The 15,370-nt window shown below is 36.7% G+C and overlaps 2 protein-coding genes across 2 annotated transcripts in view; one reads left to right on the top strand and one right to left on the bottom strand.

Moving 5' to 3' along the window:
• ctdsp1 (CTD (carboxy-terminal domain, RNA polymerase II, polypeptide A) small phosphatase 1) overlaps positions 1-3,794 on the top strand; it is a 33,950-nt gene extending 30,156 nt beyond the window's left edge. Inside the window, exon 7 of the mRNA XM_046843630.1 lies at positions 28-3,794. Within this exon, the coding sequence (XP_046699586.1) occupies positions 28-156 (129 nt within the window). The 3' untranslated portion in view covers positions 157-3,794. The remainder of the gene's footprint in view (positions 1-27) is intronic.
• Positions 3,795-4,666: 872 nt separating this feature from the next.
• LOC124381761 (obscurin-like protein 1) overlaps positions 4,667-15,370 on the bottom strand; it is a 35,317-nt gene continuing 24,613 nt past the window's right edge. The window contains 9 exon segments of the mRNA XM_046843616.1: positions 4,667-5,021; positions 6,265-6,535; positions 9,995-10,261; positions 10,332-10,436; positions 10,596-10,757; positions 12,117-12,270; positions 12,574-12,686; positions 13,898-13,950; positions 13,952-14,162. Of these exon segments, the coding sequence (XP_046699572.1) occupies positions 5,018-5,021; positions 6,265-6,535; positions 9,995-10,261; positions 10,332-10,436; positions 10,596-10,757; positions 12,117-12,270; positions 12,574-12,686; positions 13,898-13,950; positions 13,952-14,162 (1,340 nt within the window). The 3' untranslated portion in view covers positions 4,667-5,017.

Below are 15,370 nucleotides of genomic sequence, written 5' to 3'. Positions count from 1 at the left end.
CCTATTCTGTTATTTAAATACCTCCAGGTCCCCGTAGCCTCTTGGTTTGATGACATGGCCGACACTGAGCTGTTGGATTTGATCCCGTTCTTCGAGAGACTGAGTAAAGTGGACGACGTGTACGCTGTGCTCAAACAGCAGAGGACTAGCAGCTAACGCGATCAACGGGGGGCAGCTTTCACCACGCGGCCAGGGAGGCTGGCGGGGTTCGGAGCGCCACTTCCCTTCTACACGGGATCAGCCGCCGGCTCCTCTCCTCTTTATCACCTACCCAGAATTCCATTTTCGCAGGAGGTTTGTCAGAGAAACAGAGTTGATGGAAACCTGGTATGGCTAGAACGATGGAACTGCGAAAGACTGCTTTCTCTCACACACACACACACACAAAAAAAAAGAAATGTATCAATTTTTTAACACTTGAATGTGTTATTTCTTCTTTTGTAACTTTTTTCACTTTAAAAGGTAAGGTAGAGGGAAGCCCCATTTAAACTGATTATCACTGATTTTACATTGAAAAAGGATTTATTTTTTCCTTCAAAGACCACATAATTGTGCTGATTTTCTAGAGAATCGTGGCAACATTTTGGCAAGTAGCCTCACGTTTCACGGGTTTGACATGCAACAAGGGCGTTTTAAAGATCGGACGTTTTTTTTTTTCTTTCTAGGAGGAACTCGGAGAACCAGAATTTCTCCCCAGGCATTATTAATAAGGAGCCAAGGGAACTTAAGGATTCATTCCAAAACTGGGTGGGGATCGAGCCAAATTCTGGGCTGTCACCAAACAGATGTGCATTGTTAAGTGACAGCATTCTGCTTACGTTTTTTTTTTTTTTGTCTACTTTCTTCGGTTGCGTGTAAGGGATGCGACATTCATTAATAGGCCGATCAGACTGCAGTGTCTTTCTCTTCTGAGTGGAGAAGAAGGGTTATGTAGAAGGAAACTCGTGTGTGGCGTGTGTCATCCGTTTTCTGAAATTAGAGAATGCTCACATTGTTTATTAAAAGCTCCAAAAGACAAAAAGTTTTAGTACATACTGAAGAGCTCCAAACTATCAGTTCCCTTTCCTGCTTTCAAGAAGATAATCTACATTAGTAAATTCCTCATTGGTATCTGCAGGTTGTGTAAAGTGTGTCTTCGTATAAGGCAGGAGTATAAGACATAGGAGTCGTAGTGAAACATGAGTTGACTTGCCAGAATGTCAACGTTGTTCTTTTAAGGCATTTTTTGACCTAGTGAGGATGTGCAGTATCACCAGAAATCACATAGTATACTATGCTTTCTCTTATTATATATATTTTTTTCCCTTAAAAAAAAAGCCCAAATGTAAATGGTTATTAATTCCTTTCCCTGGTTTTGACTTGGTATGTATGAAAGGGAAGCAGGAAGGACACTTTTGGTGATGAGGGTGTAGAGTGGATAAGGGGGCTACCTTTAAACAAAATTGACACAGGGCATGCTTTCATTTCCTTCACTGAGGTGAAGTCAATCTTATGTACCCCAAGTGCTCTTTATCGAATCCAGTTTACACTGTGCAAATGACCGATTCAAATTCATAACCGTAAGCCATTTAAGTATATATTACTAAAAAGAAAAAAAGTATTCTAAAACCAATCTTTCCAGTCAAAGTGCATTTTGTACACATTAGAAAAGCGCCTTAATTATTATTCAAACTGTGACACACTTTCTGGAGCGAGAACTCCAACTCGGGTGCCTTAGAGTCGGACATGCAGCTTTCTCTGCCTAGCAATGCCAATGAATGTGGACATTCTAAATTTACCTTAGCACTATGGTCAGGTGGACTTTTTCGCAAGTGTTGACGCTGTGATGTTTGACGATGCGTTCGGACAGGATAATCAAGAAAAAGTAGGAGGACTTGATTGCGACAATGATGATGATTCAGCTGTTTGTAACATTGGTGTTTTGTCCTTTTTTTTTTGTTTTGTTTTAGAATTTGTACAGGCATGATTATGGTAGGGCCATGCTGATTTTCTCTACTTACGATAATGAGTTGTAGTGCTGCACAAAGCGAAAGAGAAACTGGCCTGAAGATTTGAGTAATGCTTCTTTTTGAAAAGCACATCTGGTGTCTTCTATTATATGTATTTAAACTTGGCCTCGTATTTGCTCACTGTTATAGAAAATCGCATTGAACGTCTAAATTACTCTAATGTATTTATTACATCAGTTTTTCTTTTATACAAGTAGAGAGAGCGGTACTACCTGCGGATTTGACATTTTAATAGGGCAAAGAAAAGAAGACTACGAACGATCTAGTGGCTAAGCCTCCAGGTGCATTTTTAAAAAATATATAAAATGTTTTATTTACTGTAGAGGATGTAAAAGTTCTCTCGGAATGCAAATAGTGTTGACGCAACGGCAAAATTAAGCTAAATCCCATATTTGACATGGTACATTCCTAAAGGCTTCATCAATCTCATAGATCCATCTCACTGGTCTAAAACAGCGCTTATTTATTTTCCTAGCTTAATATAACCCGTTTCGCTGGTGTCCAAGTCTATGCTCCCAACCCCCGGTTTCTTAATAACAGTAGTTAATGTATGCTAAGTTTTTGTAACTGTAAATCTCAGTAGGAGTCCGTGATTGTTTTTAGCTCCTGAAGATATTGTCATTGTAATAAGCAGCATTGAAGACATAGCAGTGTCTTTTTTGTTGTTTTTTGTTTTTTAGCGCAGCACCAGCACCGACGTACACTCACAGTAGAATATGCAGCACAGCCCTAATTAAAAGAGGGACAGAATATCTGGTCCTGTGTGTATAAAACGTCTCAGGATACCGCTAGTGATTCAGGATCCACCCTCCTCAATCAGTGAAAGGTTTCTCATCAGGGTAGAAAAGACATGATCCACTCCACAGGGTATAGGCGCAAAAGTGGTTGTATAAAATCAGATGTATCCATTGTCTCGATTTGATCTATAAAAGTGTATTATATATCAGCAATCCTGTTTTCAACATTCTTTGAGTTTAACACATAAGCCAGGTGTTTCCGTATGACTCGTGATTCGCTGACGTTTTAGAAGTTATGTCTCCCCCTGGAGTTCAGTTGTATGCAGTGTTTTATGACTTTATCACTACAGTTCTTTGGTATGATATTGTATGAGTCACTATGCAAGTAAAACTGATAAGCAAACAATCATCCACCCATTCCTATCAGCAATTATCAGTGACGCTTTTCTTTTCTGCCCTTATTTTAATGTTGAAACTTTTTTTTTTGTTTGTTTTGTTTTTTAAGAAAACAACTCTTCAAAAGCGTACATTTGACAGCTCAGAAAATTAACGTGAAACTCCAATCAGGAATGGGTTCTAGATTCAGTCGAGTTTAGCTAAGATACAAAAGCATAGCGTAATCATATTTACTGCCGTTTAGCCAAGTCCTGATTTGAGTTTTAAGCGTCTGTCTGTATTGATGTGCTCAAGTACAAGAGTAACACGATGTATATAGCCATTTATTTAACATGTGTACCCATCTGCTTTTTCATTTGTTATACTGTACTGTCCCCATGCTTTACTACATTTAAACAAACACCACATTTGTCCCACACCTCTGTATGTCTGGTAATTTGTGTAGGTCAAAGCAAATTCAGCATTAATGGGTAGAGATGTTCTGTTTCCTTTCTTTCGTTTTGTGGATTTTTTTTTTTTTTTTTTTTTTTTTTTGGAAATAGGAAAGCCACGTTTAAATTAAGTCGGCTGTAACCTAGTCTTGAAACTTTTGTAATTATTAATTGTATTTTACTGTACTGAATGAGCTATACCATAAATGAAACTGATAGAAGAAAAAAATGATTGTGGGGTTTTTTCGTGAGTGAGACATAACGCAAGAACGTCGAAACAACACAAAGCCTCGCATGTTAAAGATCATTTTATTGGAGGTTATATGTAAAGCAAAGAAACAGGACCACTGCTGGCTAGAAGAAACTTTTAAAAGCATGGATAGAGCAACGGGGTCGTACCGTTCAACAAGACATTTCTATTCGCCGATCATATGGGTTTCCTACTAGTCTGATGAAAAGTATTGATTTATTCGAGATTTCTGACATGATATCGATATACTAGTGATCAGTATTCAGCCTTCCTTTGATAACCTTTTGGCCCAGTGCTTTTTGACACCTGTGTAAACATGTATCTCATTTTCATTCACATTCCACAAACATTTCTTTAGAAAAGGCATTTATACAAAGGACAATGTACATAAATGGAAAAGATCTAAACAATTACTTCTCAACCAATTTTAGAGTTTACTCCCCAAACAAAAAAAATTTAGCAGTGTTCTTTGGTTACTTCTTTAGGTTGTGCACCAGGATTAGTGAACCTCAGCATACAACCATATAATCAGTTATTGGAGAAATCTGACTTTGCTTTTTGTACATTATGTCCAATCAGAACACAGCTTTGATACGCCTATGCTCTAGGGTGATAACTGCTAACTGGTTATGCCTCTCCTATAGCCTTAATAATAGGATTAATCCAGTCAGGTGATGACGCCACCAGTGCATTGAACCTGATGGACGAAATAATACCATGTATTTACTGGTTTTAAGGTCTAAATTCTTTATGTTCTGCTGTTACATCATACTGCTCAAACAAGTCACAAGTAAACACTAGCATGTTCTGTTTGGAAAAAAAGAAAGACAAAAGGCAACTTCATTGGCTGGCCAACAGCTGATGATGTGGTTTAATGCTAAATTACATTCATCCAGGTGTGAATCAAATTGACACTGGTATTGGTGGTGACCTTTGTTTTTTTTGTTTAGTTTTTTTATTGTCCAAGTCGTAAATCAGGAATTAGTGATGGATTCCTCTCATCACTGCAACTTAAGCCTACTGAAGAACATTATAGCAGGAAAAAAAAATCTCAACCTATAACGAATCCAGATCATAGAATTTTTAACAGAGAAAAAAAAAAAAAGTAGTATTAGTTATAATAGATCCAATAAAAACTCCCTGCTTACAATTGCAGAAATCGCAAAATAAAGCTGGGTCCATATCAGGAAGGGATTATCTGTAAAGGGGAGAAGACACATGAAATAAACCTGGCTATACTTTAGTGTATATTTAGTTATTCAATTATGTACAGTCTCTGTGTACTTTATTTATGAATGTGCATTTGTAATCATGCAGAGCAATGCATTCCCCCATCCCAGGGGGGTACCTGCAGAAACCGTTTAGGAGCTTCTGTTAATGTTTACATCAAACATTGGAATGAAGAAGAAAGTGGTATCTTTGTGTCGTACATTGTGGCATGGATGCTGCTATGAGTTTAGTATTTCAGAACTGCTGATGTCTTGGAAACAGTCTATTTTTTTATACAGAACGTATATAAACGGCTTATAGAAGAAGGGGAAGAAACTGCTTGGTGATTAGAGGTCAGAGAAAAATGGCCGTGGTAAATAGAAAAACACAAACCATTGATGGTGAATTCTAACAACAAAGACCACATCCTGTGAACCAAGAACAAAATTCTGAGGCTATCGTGTTCACAGACTCTCAAACTGGGCAGCTTAAGACTGGAATGGAAACAGTTCATTTTTTTCCCCTATATATTCTTTTATTAAGGTGTTTCCACCTTTAAAAATGTAATTCACTTAAATGTTTTTTTTTTTCCGTTTCTTTTTTTCCCCCCACACATTTCTTTACAAACTCTAGAGACTATTGTGTGTGGAAATCCCAGATCAGTAGTTATAATGAGAAATACTCAAACCAGCCCATCTTGAACTAATATCCATGCTATTATCAAAGTCAAAGATCACTCATTTTCCCATTCTGATATTTGATGTGAACAATACCTGAAGTTCTTGACCTTTTTTTCCCCATAATGTTGTTGCCATATGATTGGCTGTTTAGATAATTGCATGAATGTGAATTAGACAATGTCTTGGCCAATCAGATAATCACTTGGCCAACCTTGTAACAGAATCAGTGGAATGAGGGATACTATTCTACATCATACATACAAATCATACTTATTAGAAACAGCGTGCTTTTCGTAGTGCAGGAAAATCCATTCACTGTCAATTTCTATTTAACAAATTTATTTAAGGCCATTCAGAAAAAAAATTATAATAATTTGCCTATATTTAATCATAAAATGTATGATCATATGCTTTATATTCACTATTCTACAAACTATTAATGTTTACTGTGTTCTCTAGATCATGAGCTTCCAGATCAATTCTTATAATACAATGGTTTAATGTGTGCTTATCATTATATTTTTTCTTTAGGATCTACTCAGCTTGACTTACTTTCTGACATGCAGGTTTGCTGTGCTCTTGGCCTTTCCTGAATCAAACACCACAACACCATTCATGTCCTCTGTCGTGTGCTTCAGGGTAAGCTTGTGCACTGTCCCCATTTTCTCCAGGAGAACTTTGGGCCCAGGTTTTAACACCTCTCCATTTAGAGTCCATACAGGTGATTTTAAAACAGGCACAGAGACCTCACACACAAAACATGCATCCTCTGGAGAGACCACCTCCATATCTTGAAGCTCCTGCACTATCAGGATTGGCTGGGCTGATGGAAGCACAAGCAAGAGCACAAACATCATTTAGGCACAATGTGAGCACAGTATCATTTCCATTGCAGGTTTAGTAGCATTGCTGCTTTCATTCATTTATTTATCTACAATAGCCACTTCATCTTTTGCAGGTTTGTGGAGGATCTTGGACCTATTTGAGGAGAACTAGGTGCAAGGAGAAAGTAGTTCATCACAGTCCAACAGTTACAAACATTTGCACAGGGGCAATTTTGGAGCACCCAGCAGAAACATTCGGAATGATAAAAAATGGCTTTATTTTACAATGTTTTTACCATCATTCTGGTCTCAAACTTGAACAGTTTAAAAACTTAATTTATAATCTCATTTTTAAATCTCACAAAAAGTGCATCCATCCATCCATCCATCCATCCATCCATCCATCCATCCATCCATCCATCTATCTATCTATCTATCTATCTATCTATCTATCTATCTATCTATCTATCTATCTATCTATCTATCTATCTATCTATCTGTACTGTGATTACTAACTACCACAAGCATCAACACAATACATACATGCAATTATCATAGTGATTGGCCTTATTACTTAAATATGGCATATTTAGTATATCTTGCTTACTTAATACAAGCTTTATTACCATATTCTACAATCAAATATCTTCAATTAGTTTAAATTTGCGTCATAACATAGGTCTGAATGTATGTCGGAACATTTAAGAAACTTGAACTTTGGCACTAGAGGGCAGCACTGACATTAAACATACTACATCTATTGCAAAAACTTTGCAACCATCACACCCATATGTTGTCTGATTTACAAGTTATGCATATTTGAACAAAAGGTTGGAAGCACACGATTATATAGAACATTCAATGTGACTAAAAGGCATGAAGTTGCTCCAGCATGACATTATTCTTTTTCACAAGGCAAGCTCCATGAACATATGGTATGCAAAGTATAAAGAGCACCTGACCTAAATCGGTCTGAACACCTGCAGGATGAACTGGAACACTGACTGCACTCCAGGCTCGCTTTTATTGGTTGAACTCACTAATGCTTGTTTGGCTGAATGAAAACAAATTAACAGCTACACTCCAAAATCTAGTCGAAAGTATCCCCTTAAGAGAGTGAAGATTATTATAACGGCAAAAGGGACAGCATTTTGAATAGGATGTTTATAAAGTACATAGAGTTTTGTGTGTGTGTGTGTGTGTGTGTGTGTGTGTGTGTGTGTGTGTGTGTACAGGTGCATCTCAATAAATTAGATCATTAAAAAGTTGATTTATTTCAGTAATGCAATACAAAAAGTAAAACTTGTATATTATATAGATATTTTTTATTATATAGTTTATATTTCAAGCGTTTATTTTTTCATTTTGGCTCCCACCAATTCATCCAAAAAGAATTAGAATACTTCAAACATTTTCAATGAATTTTTTGCCTTCTGGAAAGTATAATTGCTGCCTCAATTCTTCGTGGCATGAAGGTGGTCAGTCTGTGGCACTGCTGAGGTAAAGCCCAGGTTTCTTTGACAGTGGCATTCAGCTCATCTGCATTTTTTTGGTCTCATGTTTCTCATTTTCCTCTTGACAATAACCATAGATTCTCTATAGGGTTCAGTTCTGGTGCTTTTTGTGCTTTTGTCAGTGTGGGCAGGTGTCAAATCCTGCTGGAAAATGAAATCAGCATCTCCATAATGCTGGTCAGCAGAGGGAAGCATGAAGTGCTCTAAATGCTCATGGTATATAGCTGTGCTGAGAGGCTTAACCTGATAAAACACAGTGGCCCAACACCAGCAGATGACATGACTCCCAAACCACCACTGACTGTGCAAATATTACACTGGACCTCAAGCAACTTGGATTCTGTGCCTCTCTTCTCTTCATCCAGACTCTGGGACCTTGATTTCCAGATGAAATGATAAATTTCCTTTCCTTTCATCTGAAAAGACGACTTTGTCCCAATGAGCAACAGACCAGTCCTTTTTTCCTTTGCCCAGGTAAGACACCGCCGACGTTGTCTCTGGTTCAGGAGTGGCTTGGCATGGATATGTCTGTGCGTGGTGGCTCTTGAAGCACTGACTAAAGTCCACTTTTTGTGAATCTTCCCCAAAACATTGAATGGCCTTCGTTTGAACTTTTTCTACAAAATGTTTTCGTTCCTTTCAACTTTCCATTAATGTGCTTGGATACAGCACTCTGTGAACAGCAGCTTCTTTAGCGATGACCTTTTTTGTCTTACCCTCCATGTGCAGGGTGTCAATGATCGTCTTCTGGGCAACTGTCAAGTCAGCAGTCTTCCCCCTTGATTGTGTAACCTGAACCAGACTGAGACACTATTTAAAGGTTCAGGAAACCTTTGCAGTTTCCAGAGCCTTTCTAATTAACCTTTGGAGTTAATTAGCTGATTAGAGTGTGACACCACGAGTCTCCAATATTAAACTTTTTTACAATATTCAATTTTTTTGATATATATATATATATATCAGTCTGTGTGATGAATCTATATAATATTATATAGAATTTCACTTTTTGTATTGAATTACTAAAATAAACTTTTTAATGACATTCTAATTTATTGAGATGTAGCTGTGTATAGATAGATAGATAGATAGATAGATAGATAGATAGATAGATAGATAGATAGATAGATAGATAGATAGATAGATAGATAGATACGTGTTTGCAAAATGTAATTTGCAAATCTCAAACTCATTAAATTCACATTAAAAAAAAACATTAAATGTTTAAAATGTGAATATATACAATTTTCAGAAAAACAAATTGAATTTCTTGTGACCCTGCAACAGGTCACTGGAAAGTTAGGACACTACGCATTTTGTCCGTATACTGTACATCTCTGAACTGAGGAGACTAGTTGCTGGGTTTTTTTTGGGCGAGGAATGTTGTCCCATATGTGCCTGATACAGGATTTTATCTGCTCAACAGTTCTGGGTGTCCTTTGTTGTATTTTTTTCATTTCATGATGCACCAAATGTTTTCAAATGGTGAAAGGTTTAGACTGCAGGCAGGCCAGTTTAGCACCCTTGTCTCTCCTGCAAAGAGATTTCTACAGATTCTTTCAAACTTTAATCATATTATGTACTGTAAATGATTACATATTCAACTGTTTTGCAATTTTATGTTAAGGGATAAATAAGACCTACGCATTTTGACTTGTCAGTTAAGATAATTAGTGGAAACATTTTTCTCCAAATGTTTCATTTATTAACACTTGTGTTGCAGCTATCCAACTGAAAATGATATATATATTTTTGGTACATTCCTCAGTTTTACATTCCCCAGTTCTATAAGTTTTCTATTGTGAATAAAATGTGTTTGAGATTTGCAATTTTTTATTATTTATTTATTATTTATCTATTTTTATTTACATTTTACACAGTGTCCAGACTTTTTTTGAAATTGCACTTCACTTTGAGTATGTGAATTGACCAATGTCTTTCTCTCACCTTCCACTGTGAGCCTTGCTGAGGATGTGTTTTCTCCGACCTGCACACTGTACATGCCTGTGTCCTCCAGTGCGACCTCCTGAATCACAAGTTTGCGATAGCAGCCTTCACTGCAGATCTCAAAGCGTTCTGAGGGCAAGATCACATTACGGCCTTTATACCAACGAATGCTGCAGCGTGGGTTGGATACAGTACAATCCAGTAAGACTCGAGTGTGTTCCAGAGCCGTTTTGTCTTCCAGCGGCTTTACAATATTCACAGGGATTCCTGCGAGAAAAAAAGACATGGTAAGATGAAAACATTTTTATCTCTGCTACAAGGAGAATAAAATACTTACTCTCCACCTCTAGGTAAGCTATAGACTCCACATTCTTGGCAACAAACTTGATTTCTCCTGATTCCTCTTCCTTAACGTTGCACATAAGAAGGAAGTGCTTGGTTCCTGTTTAAGATTACATATTACAGGCATTTTATGTTCTCGGGTAAAAAAAAATATATTTTTAAGAACAGTTTAATTAGTATTGGAATATCTTATGTAAATCTGATTAATTATTTCAATAAAAAGCAGGATTTATTTTGGATGAATCAATGCAGTTTTTACCCTCCTGACGGATCTTGACGGTGCTAGAAGGTTTAATTTTCTCTCCATTCTTAAACCACTCTCCAGGTATGTCATCAAGAGACACCTCACACATAAACACAGCATTCTGGTCCTCTTGAATATCCAGGTCTTCTAGAGTGTGTAAAACTTCCAGCTCTCTCTCTGTTCCAATAAGAAATGAATCAACTGTTGCATTTGATTGCCTGAACATACAAATTTTAATCTTTTTTTTTTTTTTTTACTTAGAAAATGATGCCAAAAATGCATGTAAGAACCAGCCAGTGTCCTCCAGGAAGATAAACCAGGCTCAAGTCACCAAGATAATATTGTAAATGAAATCATGTACACATTTTAAGAGTAAATGTGAGCACAAAAATGAACAAATGACAAGCAAACTGAGGATGAAGAACTAGCTAACTAGCTTTTGTGCAAGCTTCATGATTTTTTGAATTGTATGTAGTAATGGGTAGCTTCATTAAACTTAACCGACTACATATCAACTGTGCACAAGAGAGCTGTACCATTTGCATTCAACCACCACTGATGTGTTGATGATCGCTTAAATACAAATACTGCTCGATCAACACAGAAAGAGACAGATAACCTACTTTGGAATTACCACAGTTAGTAAATCCTAAATTTTGTGAAGCAGCATAAGTAACAAAACGTGCAGGCATGTGAGTATCATGTTCGTTAAAACCCATCTCTTGGCCTAAGGGCAGTAAGTGCAAATGTGAGAGAGCTAGAAATGTAAAGAAAGATGAGACTGGTGATGGTATAAAATACTCCCACTTGCTCTCAAATTGAAGCCGGAACAGCACCAACACTATTTCTTCCTGCAGGTGGCACTGTTGTACTCGTATACAGAAAACAAGATTACAGTATATAGCAGGTTTCTTCAAAGTTTTTCAGGCAAAGAACCCTTTAGGCTATAGAGATAAGGGGCAGGAATATAAAATGTGTCTAACATAGCTACTGATATTATTAGAAGTACCAATCATATTTCGCTAGTTAAATGATATTAAGACAATTAGAACTATGTTGTTGTACATGCATCATTGTCTGTATATTTCCATATTTTCAAATCTTTCAAAAAAAATTGTTTACTCTTGTCTTATATCAATGGATTTGCAGTTTCATGCATTTTCCTTTTACTATCAGGTGGACTGTTGTACATTTACATGAACTTCAGCTTTAATTTTAATAGAACTTTACATTTATTTTTACTGTCAGGTGAACAATTATACATGTACATGAACATGAGATTCAAGTTTAATAGAACTTTAATGTAATTATTATAATATAAAAAATATATTTGATCTTTCAACTTTTTACCCATTTTATTTTATTTATTTTAACAAAAATGATTTGTGGTTCAACATTAATAAGCGGACCCCCTGCAGTACCGCCGCGGATCCTCTAGAGGTCGCGAACCCCCAGGTGAAGACTTATGACAGAGTATTGACACACCAGATAGCTGCAGTTTCTTAGTTTATGACTTGTAAAATGTTCTTTTCATACCGTAAACTTCCACAGAGCATGAAGTGGTTGCATCTCCAGCATCACACACATATAAACCCGAATCCCCAAGCTCACATCGCATGATCTGCAGGAAGCACTTCCTCCCCATGGAGTAGATACGATGACTTTTCCCTGGCTTAAGCTCTTCTCCATTCTAGGTTAGACAAGACCACCACTGAACCTCAGGCAAAATACATATATCGATCCAATCTATGACTGACATTATCTTGGAAATTAAGTGTAATATACAGTATATAAACAAATGTTACATAAGTACATTGTAGATTTCATAATTTATTAATACATCTAAAATACTTAAATGACTACTTCTGCTACTACCACAACTAATAATAATAATAATAATAATAATGATAATATAAAATAATAAAGCCAGATATTTAATTATAATAAATAGTGATGAAAGTTTTATGTTAAGGTAATACTGTAGTCTTCATACCTTTTTCCATTTGACATTAACATTGTATTTGGACAGCTCACACTCCAGTGTGGCTCCTGCACCCTCTGGGAAAGTGCTATCCTCCAGCTTTTTCAGAATAGACACTGGTGTTTCTGTACAAATTGAAAGGAAAATGGTTTTTAGTGGAATATCTTTCACTGACAACAATGCCATACCATTTCCAAGTGTATGGTGAGTGAAATGTCTGCTAAAAAAAATGTTTTTATAAAAGTTAGATGCCTTAATCAGACCATGTTACTGTATATCTTTGCACACACACCTTTTCTAGCAGGTATGAAGTTTCAATGAAGTTAAAAAAGTAGTCTAAGCTTCCTATTTATATACTGGTGTACCTGTGCAGGCATGCTTGTGGCAAACAGATCGCGTTAGGCTGACCTCCATTGCTCTTTTCAAGTTCTTAAGAGCCAAATATTGCTAATCCGGTGTCTAGTATAATGATGGACTGAATATAACCAGACTTAACTTGGCAATGGTCAGGTATGCACAGAGATCCCTTTGTTGCAGTGGCATTTTCAATCTATTGTCATCCACACTGACAGCTCACAGACTCCAACAGATAAGCCCTATTGAGTGACTTGGTATAAAAGAGATTACCTTACATACTACCAATGTATGCTTGATGAAGGCTTGAAAAGTTTCGGTAGCTGCACTCTGGACATGTGATCAGAGTCTTTTTATATGTGTAAGTAGACACGAAGGAAGAGCCGCAGTGAAAGCCGTTAATCCATTCCATTGTAATTCCATCACTGTCTGAAATCTAACCATCTTGCATCATGTTGACTTGCATCATGCCTCAACGCCTTACCCCCTACTGCGGTTGACCTACTCACAACTGAATTCCAACCCTTATAAGTTAATTGCTGTGAGATGTCTTGTTACAATTAGTGGGCAAATACTATTTCTTGTCACCTGTTTACTTTGCAGCTCTTTTGGTATTTGGTTCTTGAAATGTTTTAGAAGGTCTAATGACTAAGACTAGCTGAATGAGCTGAATGAAGAATTTAAGCAGTGATTGAGCCTATGTATTTCTGTTGCACTGACTAAATTTAGCTGTGAAAATGTACTTCTACAGCAGTAACCCATAACAGTCATAACAGTAAAACAGATTTTGTTTTAATACTGCTGAATGCTGATTGATTCAATATATTTTAAATTTGTATGCCTGCTGCAGCTTTGAAAATTTTATATTATATTAATCATATAAACGTACACTAATACAATGGATCATGTAAACATTTTTTGAAAGTTATAACCCAGTACTGTTTTATGCCCCCACCCCATGTATTGTAATCAGTGTGTTTACCTTTAACTGTAAGTCTGGAAGATGATTTTGCATTTTCAGTGGAGAATGTAAGTTCCCGTGTCCTCAAGTGACAGGTTGGCTATGGTCAGGCAATGCACATTGCCATGGGTAGTCATGCGCCAATGGTTGTTGCTTTTGAGTCGGTTTCCATCTTTCAGCCACATGCCTTCCACATTGCTATGTGTCAGCTCCACCTCAAAGGATGCTGTCTCGCGCTCAAACGTATGAATCTCGCTCAGCTCTTTCCGTATTTTAACTTTCCGTGCTGCGTGCACATGAAAACAGCAGGAATAAGAAATCACAAATACATTTACATTGTTAAAGGCTATTCTTCTTGATAGAATTAAAAATAGGATATTAAGAATAAACAGTATTTAGAACAGAATGATATTTGGGTCCACAGGCTTGGACTCGTTGTCCAACATTGTATTAATTCCCAAATTCCAGAGTATGCCAATGGGTTTTAAAGTATTCCGAAAGAGGCAGGCATTCCCCATGGAAAAAAAAAGTGGTTTATTTTTAAGAGTTGGTGACACCACCCTAGATTTTGAAGGCCAGGGTGTATATTTAGCAGCTATGAAAAGAGATCCAAATTCATACGAGGTGCCAATGACAGGGAAAGCACTGACATTTTGCTACCACAAGTAGAAAGACCTTAAGTAGAAAAAAATATTTAGCACTCAATCTGGTGTTTGTATCAATTCGCTGAAAATTAGCTATGAGTGGCAAAGCCTGATTTGTGGGCTGAATGTTAAAATTGCAAAGGCAGAATATTTGAAAAAGTAATCTTTAATTTTAGCACAACATGATTTGAGGATATTTTAGGGAACTAATGCTTTGGCTGGAATTGCTCCCTCACTCACTGGTTACTTTTTTAGACTGTTTTCTATACGGATTTCAATGGGGAAAGAGTAAGAAAGACACAGAACAGAAATCAAACAACACTTGCATGATACTCTGACTTGTCACATAAACACTGATACATTGTGAAATGAAACCATAAAAATATTAAGAATACAACACTGACAACATTGATGCCTTAGTTTTTATGGGGTTGTGAAAGCCAATCCCGGAAACTGAAAGAAATGCTACATGTTATGGTACTTAAATATTAAGTTTGTGTCCTTTGGTGGTACACCAAATCTATGGTACACTATGTGCAACAATATAATTTACTATCCAGTGAATATGATTGGTCTATTTAAATGTAGGCAATAATAAATACTGGCAGCACCAAATAAATAAGACACAATATTGTAACTAGAGAACAATTTCTCTGCAGTTTATGAATATAACTACACTATGTTAATATGACAATTTCTTAGCCAATTCAAATGAATTAACAGACAAACCACAAGAAGACCTTTCTCTAGCCCCTGATCCAGTTTTCATTTGAACTGCTTAATTGAATTCTTATGGCCATCTGATCTTATGTCAATACAGAAGTGTGCTTCTTGGGAATCATCTGTCGCT

This window comes from Silurus meridionalis, chromosome 3 (assembly GCF_014805685.1).
Source record: "Silurus meridionalis isolate SWU-2019-XX chromosome 3, ASM1480568v1, whole genome shotgun sequence".
In the NCBI taxonomy this organism is placed as follows: domain Eukaryota; kingdom Metazoa; phylum Chordata; class Actinopteri; order Siluriformes; family Siluridae; genus Silurus; species Silurus meridionalis.
This window is presented reverse-complemented; position numbering and strand designations above follow the sequence as displayed.